Source organism: Buceros rhinoceros, unplaced genomic scaffold (genome assembly GCF_000710305.1).
Source record: "Buceros rhinoceros silvestris isolate BGI_N320 unplaced genomic scaffold, ASM71030v1 scaffold2283, whole genome shotgun sequence".
Classification (NCBI taxonomy): Eukaryota; Metazoa; Chordata; class Aves; order Bucerotiformes; family Bucerotidae; genus Buceros; species Buceros rhinoceros.
In genome coordinates, this window is record NW_010401614.1 from 78386 (window position 1) to 91793 (window position 13408).

The 13408-nt window shown below is 41.3% G+C and overlaps 1 protein-coding gene across 1 annotated transcript in view; it reads right to left on the reverse strand.

The window, feature by feature from the left end:
- LOC104490078 (catenin alpha-2) overlaps positions 1-12947 on the reverse strand; it is a 46955-nt gene extending 34008 nt beyond the window's left edge. Inside the window, exons 1-3 of the mRNA XM_010132320.1 lie at positions 12798-12947; positions 5950-6063; positions 1352-1533 (exon numbers count right to left, since the gene is read on the reverse strand). Coding sequence (XP_010130622.1) covers positions 1352-1533; positions 5950-6063; positions 12798-12947 — 446 coding nt within the window. The remainder of the gene's footprint in view (positions 1-1351; positions 1534-5949; positions 6064-12797) is intronic.
- Between the last annotated feature and the right edge of the window lie 461 nt (positions 12948-13408).

Consider the following 13408-nt stretch of genomic DNA (forward strand, 5'->3'; position numbering starts at 1 on the left):
CCCCCATGGAATGATGGTGCTGTTTGGACAGTTTCTCACTCTGGTTTTGGGCAGAAGGATCAGAGACCCAAAGACAATGCAAATACCAAAGTAAGATGCCACTAAAATATCACCCTTTCCAGGAGGTTCTGCACTGTCATTGGTAAACAGGAGTGGTGACTCCACTGCAGAAAGAACAGTTGTGAAAGCACACACTGAGAGAAAAACAAACAAGCTGAGAGATTAATTACATGGAAAGAAGTAGGGTAGTGATCTAGGAAAGTAAGCAAACTTCCTATATACATAATTAAATTTAAAATGGGTTAAAATGTTTGCTGTTGCCTATTACTAATTAACTAACCACGCAAATGCAAACAGTCGAGTTATTTGGAAATCAATGGCTTTTACAGCCCCCGCTATCGATCTATCAATCTGTCCATCAGGTATGTGTGAACCCTGTATCGTCAATGCAGAGGTTGTCTCCTCCAAAATGGGCTGAAGGCCCCAGACACATGTAATGAGCTAGAGATTAAAAAATTGATTTGAGTGTCTCAGTGAGATGAATAAGTGGATGTTTTATTTTAATTGTGAAGAAAAACATGAAGATTTTTGTCAAATTCTGTCTAATCACATTTTGACAAATACCATTTAAACTTTTGAACTCCCATTAAAGACAGACACTGAAGAACCTTTAATTTATTATGGTGATCTGTAATTCAGAGAATCTTGTGAAATGTTCTCACTGGTGTGATTAACAACGTGAACTACATTTTAACAAAATAATTCTGTTTATATGATATCATTAGTGAATGGCTTTTTGATGCTTTGCAATTAGAAAAGAAGAACGCATCAATAGTAAAAAAGAGATGAAAGCCAAAAAAATCAATACTGACAGGCTCCAATAAAGTATTAGAACAAACCAGTTTCATTCCATTTGGGATTTTTTTTTTGAAAGAAGTTCAATGGTCAAAGCGATATAAATAGTTTTGCCATTATTTTTGATTGATACAAATTGTGTTGAAATGCTGAAAGTTCAGACAGGCACATGCATTTAGATGGGTTCTAAATGAAATGCCAGTTGAGTGGCTGTAAGGTCACAGACTATCTTTGCTGCTGAAATTCAAGATGAACTGCAAATAAAACAGATTTTCAAATAGGACAAAAACTTCATGTGATTAGACCCATTTCAAGCAATACTCGGAGCAGTGATGTGTAGAGGGCTGTGCAACCCTCCCGTTAGGTGTGATGTGTGGTACCTGCCTTTGCTGCCCCCAAAACACAGCACATCATCTCAACAGGCCATGAATTGCAACAAACAGGGAAGGTGGGGGATGTCTGGAGAAGCCCTCAGCACAGGCTGGGTTGTCCTTACCTAGTGAAGTCTGTCATCTCCATCATGATCATGCACATCTGCTTTGCCAGCACAATGATGTCGTTACCACTGTCATCCCACTTGGCCACCTCCGCATCCAGTTTGCTCTTTTCTTGGTGGAATATCTCGACCTGCTCGGCAATCTTCGCCTTCTCCTCCTGGGGAAGCTGAGCCATGATAGCCTGATGAAAAAATGGGAGCAATTGGGCATGAAAAAATACATTTCCAGGGGTTCAAGCAGTACACCCAACTTCTGGTTTCCTTTCATGGGAGTCAAAGATGACAAGTAAACTCCAGTAGACATTGGATTTCTGTTGGGATGGGTGAAAAAAAAATTCACATGGTGTTTATAGTTTGTCTTACAACGTCATGAATCGAACGGTTTGGGTTGGAAGGGACCTTTAAGATCATCTAGTTCCAACCCTCCCAGCCAAGGGCAGGGACATCTTCCACTAGAGCAGGTTGCTCAAAGCCCCATCCAACTTGGCCCTGAACGCTGCCAGGGAGGGGACATCCACAACTTCTCTGGGCAACCTGTGCCAGTGTCCCACCACTCTCGCAGTGAAGAATTTCTTCTTAGTCACTAATCCAAATCTCCCTGCTTTCAGTTTAAAGCCATTGCCCCTTAACCTGTCGCTACATGTGCTTCTGAATGTCCCACTCCAGCTTTCCTGTGGGTTTCCTTTAGGTACTGGAAGGCTGCTATAAATTCTCCCCAGAGTCTTCTCTTCTCCAGGCTGAACAACCCCAGCTTTTTCAGCCTGTCCTCATAGGGGACGTGTTCCATCCCTCTAATCATCTTCATGGCACTCCTCTCAAGTCAATCCAACAGGTCCATGTCTTATGCTGTGGGCCCCAGAGATGAACACAGTACTCCACACCTGGAGATTGGAGTAGAGAAGAATCAGCTTCCTCAACCTGCTGGCCATGGTTCCTTTGGTGCATCCCACTTGGCTTTCTGCGCTGCAAGTGCATGTTGCCAGGTCATACTCAACTTCTTGTCAGTAACACCCCCAAATCCTTTCCGGCAGGGCTGCTCTCAATCCATTCTCCACCCAGCCTGTATCTGCGCTTGGGATTGCCCTGGTGCAGAACCTTGCCTTAGGCCTTATTGAACTTCATGAGGTTTGCACAGGCCCACCTCTGAAGCTTGTCCAGGTGTCTCCGGATGACATCCCTTCCTTTCAGCATCTGAACTGCACCACACAGCTTGATGTCATCAGCAAACTTGCTGAGGGTGTACTCAATTTTACTGCCCACATTGCCGACAAAGATGTTAAACAGCATTGGTCCTGATACTGACCCCGGAGGAACCCAACTCATCACGGGTCTCCACTTAAGACATCGAGCTGTTGACCACAACGCTTTGAGTTCAACCATCCAGCCAATCCCTTACCCACTGAGTGGTCCATCCATCAAATCCAGCTCTCTCGAATTTAGAGGCAAGGATGATGTGCAGGAGTGTCAAATGCTTTGCTTAATCGCCAGTATATTCAGGAAGATTTAAGAAAATTCCTCTTAAATCACAATTTTAAGCAAGAATAAAATGAATGAAAACTAAGGGAAAGGGCAGGCTGAATTGTCTCTCCCAGTGTCATCCTCTGTCAGAAATAGAGGTTTTCTGCTTAACCAAACAATAAAATAAGCTCTGACGTGCAAGATAATACACTTGAAGTGAATTGTAATGAATGTACCTTTCAATAATATTCAGTGGTCTAATTGTCCCTTGGAAGATATGCAAAAAGGCACTACAATTAGTTGATACTAATCTGCCTTGACAGTGTCAACAAAGCAGAAAGTTCCCCGCCCCTCCAAAAAGCAGAAAAAAGAGAACCCTACAAAATTACAATAATTACTTTTGAAGATCAAATGGACATTTCCAATCATGATTTCCAAGTTGAGATAGGTTTGGCTTTAGGGGTTCTGAAGACCGCATTATGCATTTAATGGGGTGTGACACATATTTAAGTGTCATTACATTTTTTCTTGTTTATGTCACTTTCAATCAGCTGAAGTCTGTCTCTACATGTTCTTAAAATGCTCTTGGCTTTTAAAAATTCATAATTGACCTTTTCCAAAACTGAAATTAAAAAGGTTATAAACAGTAGATCAGAAAATGAGAAATTTGCAAGCTAATCAAATTAAAATTCAACACATGTGTTTTAATTAGGCCCTTATCAATGCAACTCAGCAGTTTCAAATGTTAGCATAAGTCTTCCCAGCGAAAAATGCAGTGTAAGTAAGTCAAGCTAATAAATAAATACATAGAATACATACGAAACACCAGAACGGATGAATTAACTGAAATTAAGAGGATGTGATAGGAACAGTAAAATTTGGAAAGCCAACCCATATGTCCTGCACGTGGTTTCTCCCTACGGGCAGCTTCACCTGCACACCCTTTAAACCAGTAAACGGCGTTTGGACATCGCCGCTCCAGCTGCTGACGCATCTTCAAAGCTACTTCCTGTAGCAACTGCAGCTCCTCTGTTTAAGTTTTATTTCCGTTGAGGACGAAGATGAGTCTTTCCACGGAAATGCTAACAGCTCCATGGAGTAAGCACCTTAAACAAACCCAGTACGTTCCACAACTCAAACCCCAGCTTTTCTGGAGAAACGCTTCAAGTAAGGTATTACCCCGCTTAGCAGACTCACTGCAGGGAGTGACTCAAGACCGTGGGACTGGGTGGGTTCTGCTTAGCGTGTTTCCCTTCTGGGTTTTGATCATTTGTTGCTCCTTGTGACACTGAGTTATTTAGGAATGGGTCTGTCTCTATAATACAATAGGTTTATACAGCATGGAGCTGATCAAAGCAGAAAGCTTTAAGTGCAGCAGTGATAATAACCACAATAAACGTAATAGAATTTAAGACTTCTAAGTCCCTGGGTGAAGTAGGCTGTTAGTAGAAATATTACTGCAGTCTTTTCTTGGGTTTCAGATCAGGAAGGGTGATATGCTACCCAATCCTAGATGTAACCAACAAAATAAAAAAGACTCTGAAATAACTATCGTATCTCGATATTTTCATACTTGAGACTTACAGTAGTCAATTCTTCGAATATATCAGACAGGACTTTATGCTCTTTAAGAGAGAAAAATCCCCCCAAGACAGTCACATGCATCCAGAACACAGTTCTGTCATCGTTCTCAGGGTAAGGCATCCAGAAATCATTCTGCAGTTCTCCTGACTGCATGGTTTTTGTTGCCACACCCTGGTCACCCAGCTCTCTGGGGTGGGCCCTACAACCCATCTGCTCTTCATCTAGATAATGACGATATATATGGTATGTTCTTGATATGCAAGGACAACATTTTTTTGATAGAAAGTCCGCTTTTCTGCTTTATTTACCATCTGTATTCAATATTTAAGAAAATGTAATTAAGGAAAAAAGAAACTCCTGCCCTTCCCACTGTACCAGTGTCTCAGAGTCCTCCCATCCTTCCCACGCCTCTAGGCTTCATTCGGGTTTGCATTACTCCACTTCTTCTTTTCAGGTGTAAAATGCTTGTGTCCAGCTCTAACATACTGTGGGTCTTCCCACAGCAGCTGCTGGGGATGAGCCCAGGATACGGTTGGCACTCTGGGCTGTGAGCGCACGTTGCCGGCTCATGTCCAGCTTTTCCCCCACCAGTACCCCCAAGTCCTTCTCCGCAGGGCTGCTCTCAAACACAACATCTCCCAGCCTGTGCCGATACTGGGGATTGCTCCGACCCAGGGACAGGACCCTGCACTTGGCCTTGTTGAACATCGTGAGGTTCACACAGACCCACTCTCAAGCCCATCCAGGTCCCTCTGGATGGCATGCTGCCCCTCAGGCAGGCGGGTGCTGTCTGCAGGCTTGCTGGGCTGCACTCAGCTTGGTGCTGTCTGCAGCCTTGCTGAGGGTGAATGATGCCATTCGCCCCCAAAATTATATTCTGCTTTTTTTAACAATCTGAGCTTAGCAGGCTGTTTAGTAAAAGGCAAACACTCATCAGAGGGTGGCATAATCCTGACTGTTAACAAACTTCACTTTTCCAGCACCTGTGACCCCTGAAGCACTCATCAGCTTAATTTGCAATCCCCATGCACAAGCTAAGGTCACAAATCACAATGACTGGAGTTTATCATGATGTAATTACCCCAGTAAAATTGCATCAACTCAGTAACAAATGTCTTCAATTACAATTAAATTACAAGGACTACTCCGTAGCTTAAAGAGATCTTGAAAGGTTTGCACACTAGGAAACATGACTAATGTAAGATTTCTCTGGATACAGCACATGGTGCTCTGATGGGATTTTTTTTTTCTTCTAATTTGCTGACTACTCCCACGGTTTCAGCACATTCCAAACCTGCAAAGCCTTCTCCTACAGCAGCAGCTGGAGCAAAAGGCTGATTCAAGACATCACATAAGCCTAAAGAAGATCATTCAATAAAGTCAGTGCTTTTCAGAGAGGTGAGACACAAAAAAACTTTAAAGACCTAGGTCAGCTTACTCCCATCCTTTCTTAAGAGACCAGGAAAATCTGAAATCACTGCATTTGCTTTCCAAGGCATGGGGTTTTATTTGTAGCTATACAGCCACTCCACGCAGTGCGAGGGTTTTATACTCACTCTTGCACTCTGGCCAGCAATAAGCTGGTCATCTTCAGTCTGAACACTTGTTCGGCTGCGAACATCATAATCTTCTTGCTCAAAGTCGGAATCATCCTCTAGCTCTTCAGGGGTCTAGAGAGAGCGACAGGGAGAGAAAGCAAAAGAGAGGAGGTGACAAGCTTACAAAGCATACAAAGTCATGTGTACAGTAAGCTCTTCTTTAATCGACTACCTGCCCAGTAAATGACATTTTTCTTTCCTTTTAAATTGTCTGCCCAAGCAGCCCAGAACTGAAATTGAATTGTCTTAAAAATTACGTCCTTTCAATTCTAGTTTTCTTTACAAATGGCGTTTATCATTACCTTGCTGCAACTTCTCTGAACTCTGTTAACATGATGAATGCAGTTCCAGGAACAAATATCCTTTGGAAAGGCTAACGACCAGAATGTATTATTTTAAAATAATGTTATTTCATATATAAATGGACACTGATACTATTATATTACTGGTATCTCTACGTAATCTTCAAGAGAGGAAAAAGTAACACCCTAGAAGAAAAAGTTGTCAAAGCAAATAACAGATTTTTCCTTGAAAGAAAACACTAAATGGTGTCATCTGATTTTGAAATGAATATAAAGTTTATAATCTGTTTTATCTCGTAGGTTCACATGGTTCTTTTCAGATACAGAGCTTTGGAATTTGCCTCATCCCCCTACATTGAAATCAAATTATCTCTATTGCTGGTGCTGCGAAAGGTGTGAGGGTCTCCGGGCAGATTGATTCCATCTAGTGACATATATGTTGTTGGAAATGTTGGAGGGAGGGATAAAAAAGATAACTTATGGATCTGTTTATTTGGGTTTTTTATCTTCTAGCAAAAAATCGTGAGCAAATAAAATTTCCCTGTGTTTACACAAAGAGATAGCCTACTTTAAACCTGTTTAGTGCTGTATGTATTAGAGGTGGTGCAAGACCAGAAGCCATCTTTAGAAGGAAGACCGTATTCCATTTTGTGCTTCAGTAGCATCTCGTACAATACACTGGCCACGAGTAACTTCTGCAGGTACAATTCATGATAGTGTAATAGAAAAAGGGGATTGCAGAGACTGCGCAGAGAAATCCTCACCTTACTGGATACCCATATGCCTCAGTGTTAACCTAGAGGGTCATTACAGAAGAAATCATCCATGCTGGCATTTCATGCTTGGAGGCAACATCAAGTTAGCTAGCAGAGGTGCTAATCATTGCCAGTTGTCATTACAACTCTGTCTTGACGATGCTCAGTCACTAGGAACCGGTCCAAACTCTCTAACATAACGTAGAGAAGTCTTTTAGTGATATTTATATCACAGCCTGGGTTCCAACACGAAGTGCACATCACTGTTTGTAATGGAAAATCGGCTGCTTTGCTGGCTCATGGTGAAGTGCACATGATGTGGAGAGTGAAACACAGCCATCTTCATTTGGCTGAAAGAGTATGACTTAAATATGTGTTTTGATGCTGAGCGCCGGAGGAAGAAATATCCAAGTATGACATTATGGTAACGAAACCCAGGATGCACCTCTGCAGAGATGCATGTACAAATAGTGTGTGTAACAGGACAGACAGGAGGTGAGGTTTAGCTGAAAAAAATGAATATTTCTTTACTGCCACAGAAAAAAAAGAAAGATGGTACCTGTCGTTATAACGTTCAATGGTCTTGCTTTCCAATCATCTTTAATCCCCCTGCTCTGCTGGCTGAGAGCAGGATGAGACTTTAAAACCTGCCATAAGCAAACCAGCTAAAAGAATCATACAACTGCCTGAGCAAAAGAGAGTCTTTGCTGCCATAGGGCTCCAGCGACATCTGCCTAGGCTTTACTGTGAAGAATTTCAGCCACTGCTTCATAAACCAGCTGGCTCTTCCCCATCCTCCAAGCCCATTCACCCAGCCAGCTGCACTGGTCATCGTAAAACCAGCACCCTTTCCCTCCCAGGTAGTTTCTTTTCTTAGTTTCTTCTGCCTCCACTTTTATAAATAGGACTATAAAAGATAATGTGCAGCCCTGACCCAGGCTTTCAGTCAGAGCTGCAGTACAGTAAGGGCGTAATATTCAAAATATTACATCTCTACCCTGTAACCAGTAAGGACATGAGGATGTCTCTTAAAAAGCTAAAATATTCTGAAAATTCTATGTTTCAGGGATGTACTTTAAAAGAAACATTCAGAAAAAATGTATTGCTGATACTGTCTGACATTCATAATCTTAAAATTCGTGATCTTTAAAAGATTGAAATTTCATGAGTTGTTTTTCATGTTGACCTTGGAGAAAATGTAGTGCAAACCAACAGGACAAGTTGATGCAACTGTTAATAACACACAACAAGCACAAGAAATCTCAGTATTTCACCTCTGTACAAGTTAGATCTAAGTCAAAACTAACTTTCAGGTTCACTGCCTTATGGTTTTCGAGTGTGGTGAGTTGAACACCCTCATTTTCTACCAAAACCAGCTACATTTTTCAGTGAGATGAAGAACAGCAGTTGTCTACTTTAATCTGCCTGCTGCCATTTCAAACACATGCTGTGCTTTTCACTCTTGCACCATTGCTTGGTTTCACACAATCTCTTGGAGATGCAGCCCATATATAATAAGATCTCCTATTTGTTTAGACACATAGGTATAAAAAAGAAATATTATAATGGAGTACTTTGACTTAAAGATTTTTACTCTTAGCAGGGCCCCCTAAAGGTACCATAACAACTCTAATTTTTGTGCACAACTAACAGGACCTTGGTATTTAAAACCTAGTTTCCAAGACAACAAAGTCTGGAACTTAATTTATCTGAGCTGGAAGACAGAAGGATTGAATCAGTCTTGCAGACACCTGAACCACAAACATAGGAAACACAGATCTGAGGTTGGAGACAGCTTCCAAACAAATCACTGACAACACCAGTGCCAGGAGGAGCTGGAGCAATTTTCAAAACTCATAGACTTAATGAATCTAGGAAAATGGACCATTTTCCTAGTTCTTCGTCTGTCCGTTCTGCAGCACAGGCTGAAAGAGTTCCCAGGAGTAATTTATTTTCACACACAGTAGCTCTACTAAACATAGAGATTATTCTTCATTCATCTAATTCAGAGCAATGCTCCTGGTGAAGAAGAATCTTTCCCAATCCCAGATAAATCAGCCAGGGAATATACACTCTCTCTTTTAAGGTGCATGCTTTACTTCTAATATGAATTTGGTAACTTCTAGCTTCCAGTTATTGGATTTTGTTTTTCTTAAAGATCTCTCTGGCTTCTAGACTGAAGATCTTGCTATAAACAAAATATCTTCCATGCCTATAATTTTGTTTTACCTGTTGTAACTGCAGTATAAAAATGTGAATTATGCACATGTAAGTTGTAAAATGGCATATACGTGCAGCAGATTTATAAATGTTATTTGCTTAACATTTCCCCAATTCGAATACTCTCAATGATGACAGAAACCCCACTACATTATAGTGCTGTATGCATTTAAAAACTGTAAGATCCAACTCTAAGAATTGCAGCACTGTAAACACCAAGTCAAGCTAACCTTGCAACACAAGGAAAGGCTGGAAAGATATTCCCCCATTTTCTACCATTAAAATACCCCCCAACTCTAAAAGCTAAGCAGAAAAAAACCCCTTTATAATACACTTTGCTATTCAACTCCACGCTCTTCTCTACATTTGGTTTTGTGCAAAGAGAGCTGCAGCCTGAGTGACTCAGGTGCTTCAAGCAGCATCTGAGAGGCAAAGCCAGACAACACCTCTCACAGCAGGTCTTCAGCTGTTTCATGCCTTGCAGTAAAATCCAACACTTTCAATCCAACCTGAGGAGCAACAAGCAGTCACTGGAGACAACGGAGCCCACAACTTCCGCTGGAGACTGGCTATTTAAAAAGGTGATGGGATTCTGCGCCAAGTCTAGTTTGCTAAAGGATTTGAGATGTAGCAGCACTTCAGATTTCACCACAGTGGCTACCCCCTAAGTGATGTAGAAAAGTAGGAGATAATTCATTCATCCAAACAGCTGGGGCTAAGGACCCCAGATTTCTACTGCCCTTATTTTATTTTCATGCAGACTAGCTGTAGTCTTCTCCCACGGACTGAAAATGCCTTAATGATAGAACAGAACAGAATTTAAGATGTTTCTAGAGCACATCTTCCAGGATCACCCCAAAGAATCAAGTCTATATGCTCTAAGACCACTGTTTAACATAAACTAAAATGCAGCAAGAGGGAGCAAATGGAGACTGGCTCCACAGATGCTCCTGATCTAAACTAATGGACCACTAAGGCTAACAGAGATGCGAGGAACAGCGAGGTTGCCACAAGGCCATGTGTGAAAAGAGAAAACTGGCCATGGAGATATTATAAGAGTGAGATTGTGGTTCTTACTAACTGTAGAGAGGGTTTCTGCCTAATAACTGAGGGAATTTCATAAGCAGCTATGAAAATAAAAAAAGCATAATTTTATCCCTATGCAACAATAGAAAGGTGTTGGAACTAAGTTATTATTTTCTTAGTTTTTTATAACTGTACCTCTGAATTTATTTATGCTACTCCTTAAGCAATGAAAAAGATTTTTTCTTATAGATCATAATACAGTCCTCAATGCAAAAATGAGTCTTCTTTCTCCTCCAAAGGGACAATAAAATCTCCCCTTTTCAAGGGAAAAGAGAAGAACAGAGATTATCCCCCTTTCCTTCAGCTTACTAAAAGTAATAATACCAACAACATTAATTTAAAAAATAGCTTTATTTCCTCTAAGGAATAAGTGAATCATCTCAGAAAATTCAATCTTGCATGGCATGCATATGAACAATTACTGCCTGAAAATAATTGTTTGTGTCAGATGCTCCAAAAAGTTTGCAAGGTGGAGGATTTTTCTAATTTTGCAAGAAGTTTTACAGCCTGAATTCAAGGGGTGCATGAGATTTGCTAGATTATTACATAAAAATATTCTAAAGACTGACTTTAATAGCGTAAAGCCTCACCCTTAAATTTACATTCTGCTTCAGTGTGAGATGTTCAGATGGGAATGCTAAAGAGCGCCTCAAACTGAACCTAATTTTGTTCTCCACAGAAAATAAGGTTCTGATTCAGCAAACTCTGCTCTCTGCAAGTTCATAGATGTGGCTTTTCCCGGTTACTCACAGGGATAACGAGTCCGTCTACACGCTCTAGTCCTCTGCCTGCGTAAGGAGTACTACATGCAGCTCCATAAATAAGTTAATTGTCGGAAGCAAAAGTACATCTTCCTAATCCAGGTGGGCAGAATTCATTATATCATACAAGGAGCGGAAAGTAGTAGCGATACAACTGCAAAAGTAACTTGGGCTATTTCTAAGGAGACTGCAAAGCCCGCGTGCTGATCAGGTTTCCAAGCTAGTAGTTAACAGAAAGACAGCAATGAAAGCAGTGACTGTGCCTCCAGGATCTCAGGTGGTGCTCTGTGCTCAGCAGCATCGTCTCACTGGCTACAGACAGTCTCAGGGCAACCTCTCTGGGTCACTCCGATACAGGAACGCCAGAACTCTGCGTAGGGGATGGCAAAGTGTGGGTTTATAGCAGAGCCCACCTGATGATTGTGTCTCATGAAGCATTTTAAAATGACTCATGAGAGACTATAAAAGATTATAATGGGCTTAGCAGTGGTTCTGGTCCTGAGAGAAGTTTAGAATCTGCCGTTACAGACTAAGGAACAGGATAATCAGAGCAAAACCAGAGATGCTTTACTGTGCAGATCTTCATTTCCATCCCGGTCCAGAAGACCTGCAAACACCCAAACGTTGCACATCTGGAAAACAGATGGGACTGCCACTGTCACCATTCCTGGTAAAACTCAGGCTACCTGAGATCAGCTCTAGATATGGGAATGGAATTCACGTTTCACCGCTATAAAATTAAGCCTGTCGAAAGTTTCTTCTGTAAATGTTAATACATGGTGACAGATGACTAAAATTAAACGATTTTGGAGTGCTCCAGCTGCCTGCGGTCTTACATCAGCGCCATAACATCTGTACCACCACAAGCGTATGTTACAGGTTTGCTCAAAGGGACGAGTCGGCTTAGCCCTGGTATTGCTTCCTAAGATCCCTCTGTGATATTCACCATAGCTTTACTTGCACGTGGCTTTCACTGGGCCAGATTCAAGGTACTTTGAGTTTCAAATAACCGTTTCAGTTGCTGAAGAGATTTCCAACACAAGTTTGTTTTGCTGTTTTTTTTTTATCTTTGACTATAGACTACACTGAAGAGACAGACACATCTACGCTCACAATAATTATGTTGTTCTGTGTTTTTTATTTGTTTTTGTTAAAAGATGCCTAAGCAAATCAAATCAGCTCATTAGTCAATGCTGAAATGACACATTCTTTACCTCAGTAAACAATCCAAACCATCCCTGCAGAGGCTCACTGGTGCATCAAGATAATTTATTTGTTTTGTTTTAACCAGCCTTATCTCATATCCTAGACAGCAGACATGCATCAGGAAAAAAACCCCAACCAAACAAACAACAAAAACCTACACAAACTTTGAAGATCTTCGGAGATTAATACTATTACTACAGAAACAGTAATGAAGTTTGCCTCTGTTAGCAGTTGTGATCCAATCTTCTCCTGGGTGATTAACAAACTAATTGGGGTTCATCTCCTAAAATACCTTCATCTCTTCACCTACAAATTGTTTTCTGCTGCAGATATTTTTGTTCCACGCTTGCTTCAATGCCAAGTTTTTCTGGCTTACTACGAAACAAAGTTGGTTCCAAGGTGCTTTTATAGTCCCCTCATCCAGTATGACACTTCCCTCTCAGTCCCAGCTTTTGTATCCCAGGTGCCTTACATACCCTTATCATCAGAACAGCTTTCCTGATGTCACGAACTCCATCATAAACCAAGCGGGAGGCATCTATGAACTCATTCTCTTCAAATGGTTGTGGGACATTCGCACTCAGAGCTTCAATGGCGACCTCAACTTGTTCAGCAAAACGTGGCATGACTAGATTAAACAAAACGAAAGGCAGTAAGATTAGAAACTTTCCTCCGTGAACATTTCTTCCCCTGCCCTCAGGCACAAATACGATCCAGCAGACATGGAAATACTGTTGTTAACAGTTTCGAGACCCAGGAAGCCTCGTAGTGTGGATTTGTACTGACTCTACACGTGCAGAGCCCTGGCGCATTTTCTGACAGCGTGAAAATAGCGATCTTCATATTCTCTCCTCTGATGGCACAACAAGGCATGTGAAACCGCCTTTACGAAGAGGGATTAACAAACTTTTAAAAGACTGCAAGATATTTGAGCTAGCAATACAGTACATCTGAAACCGTTACAACTTGGAATGGACACAGTACGTATTTACACCCAACGATCAAAGCACAGCACAGCCATTCTACCTACTAATTTAGTGACTAACGTGGTCTAGCCCATATAACAATTGTGTAAGGGACAAAATGT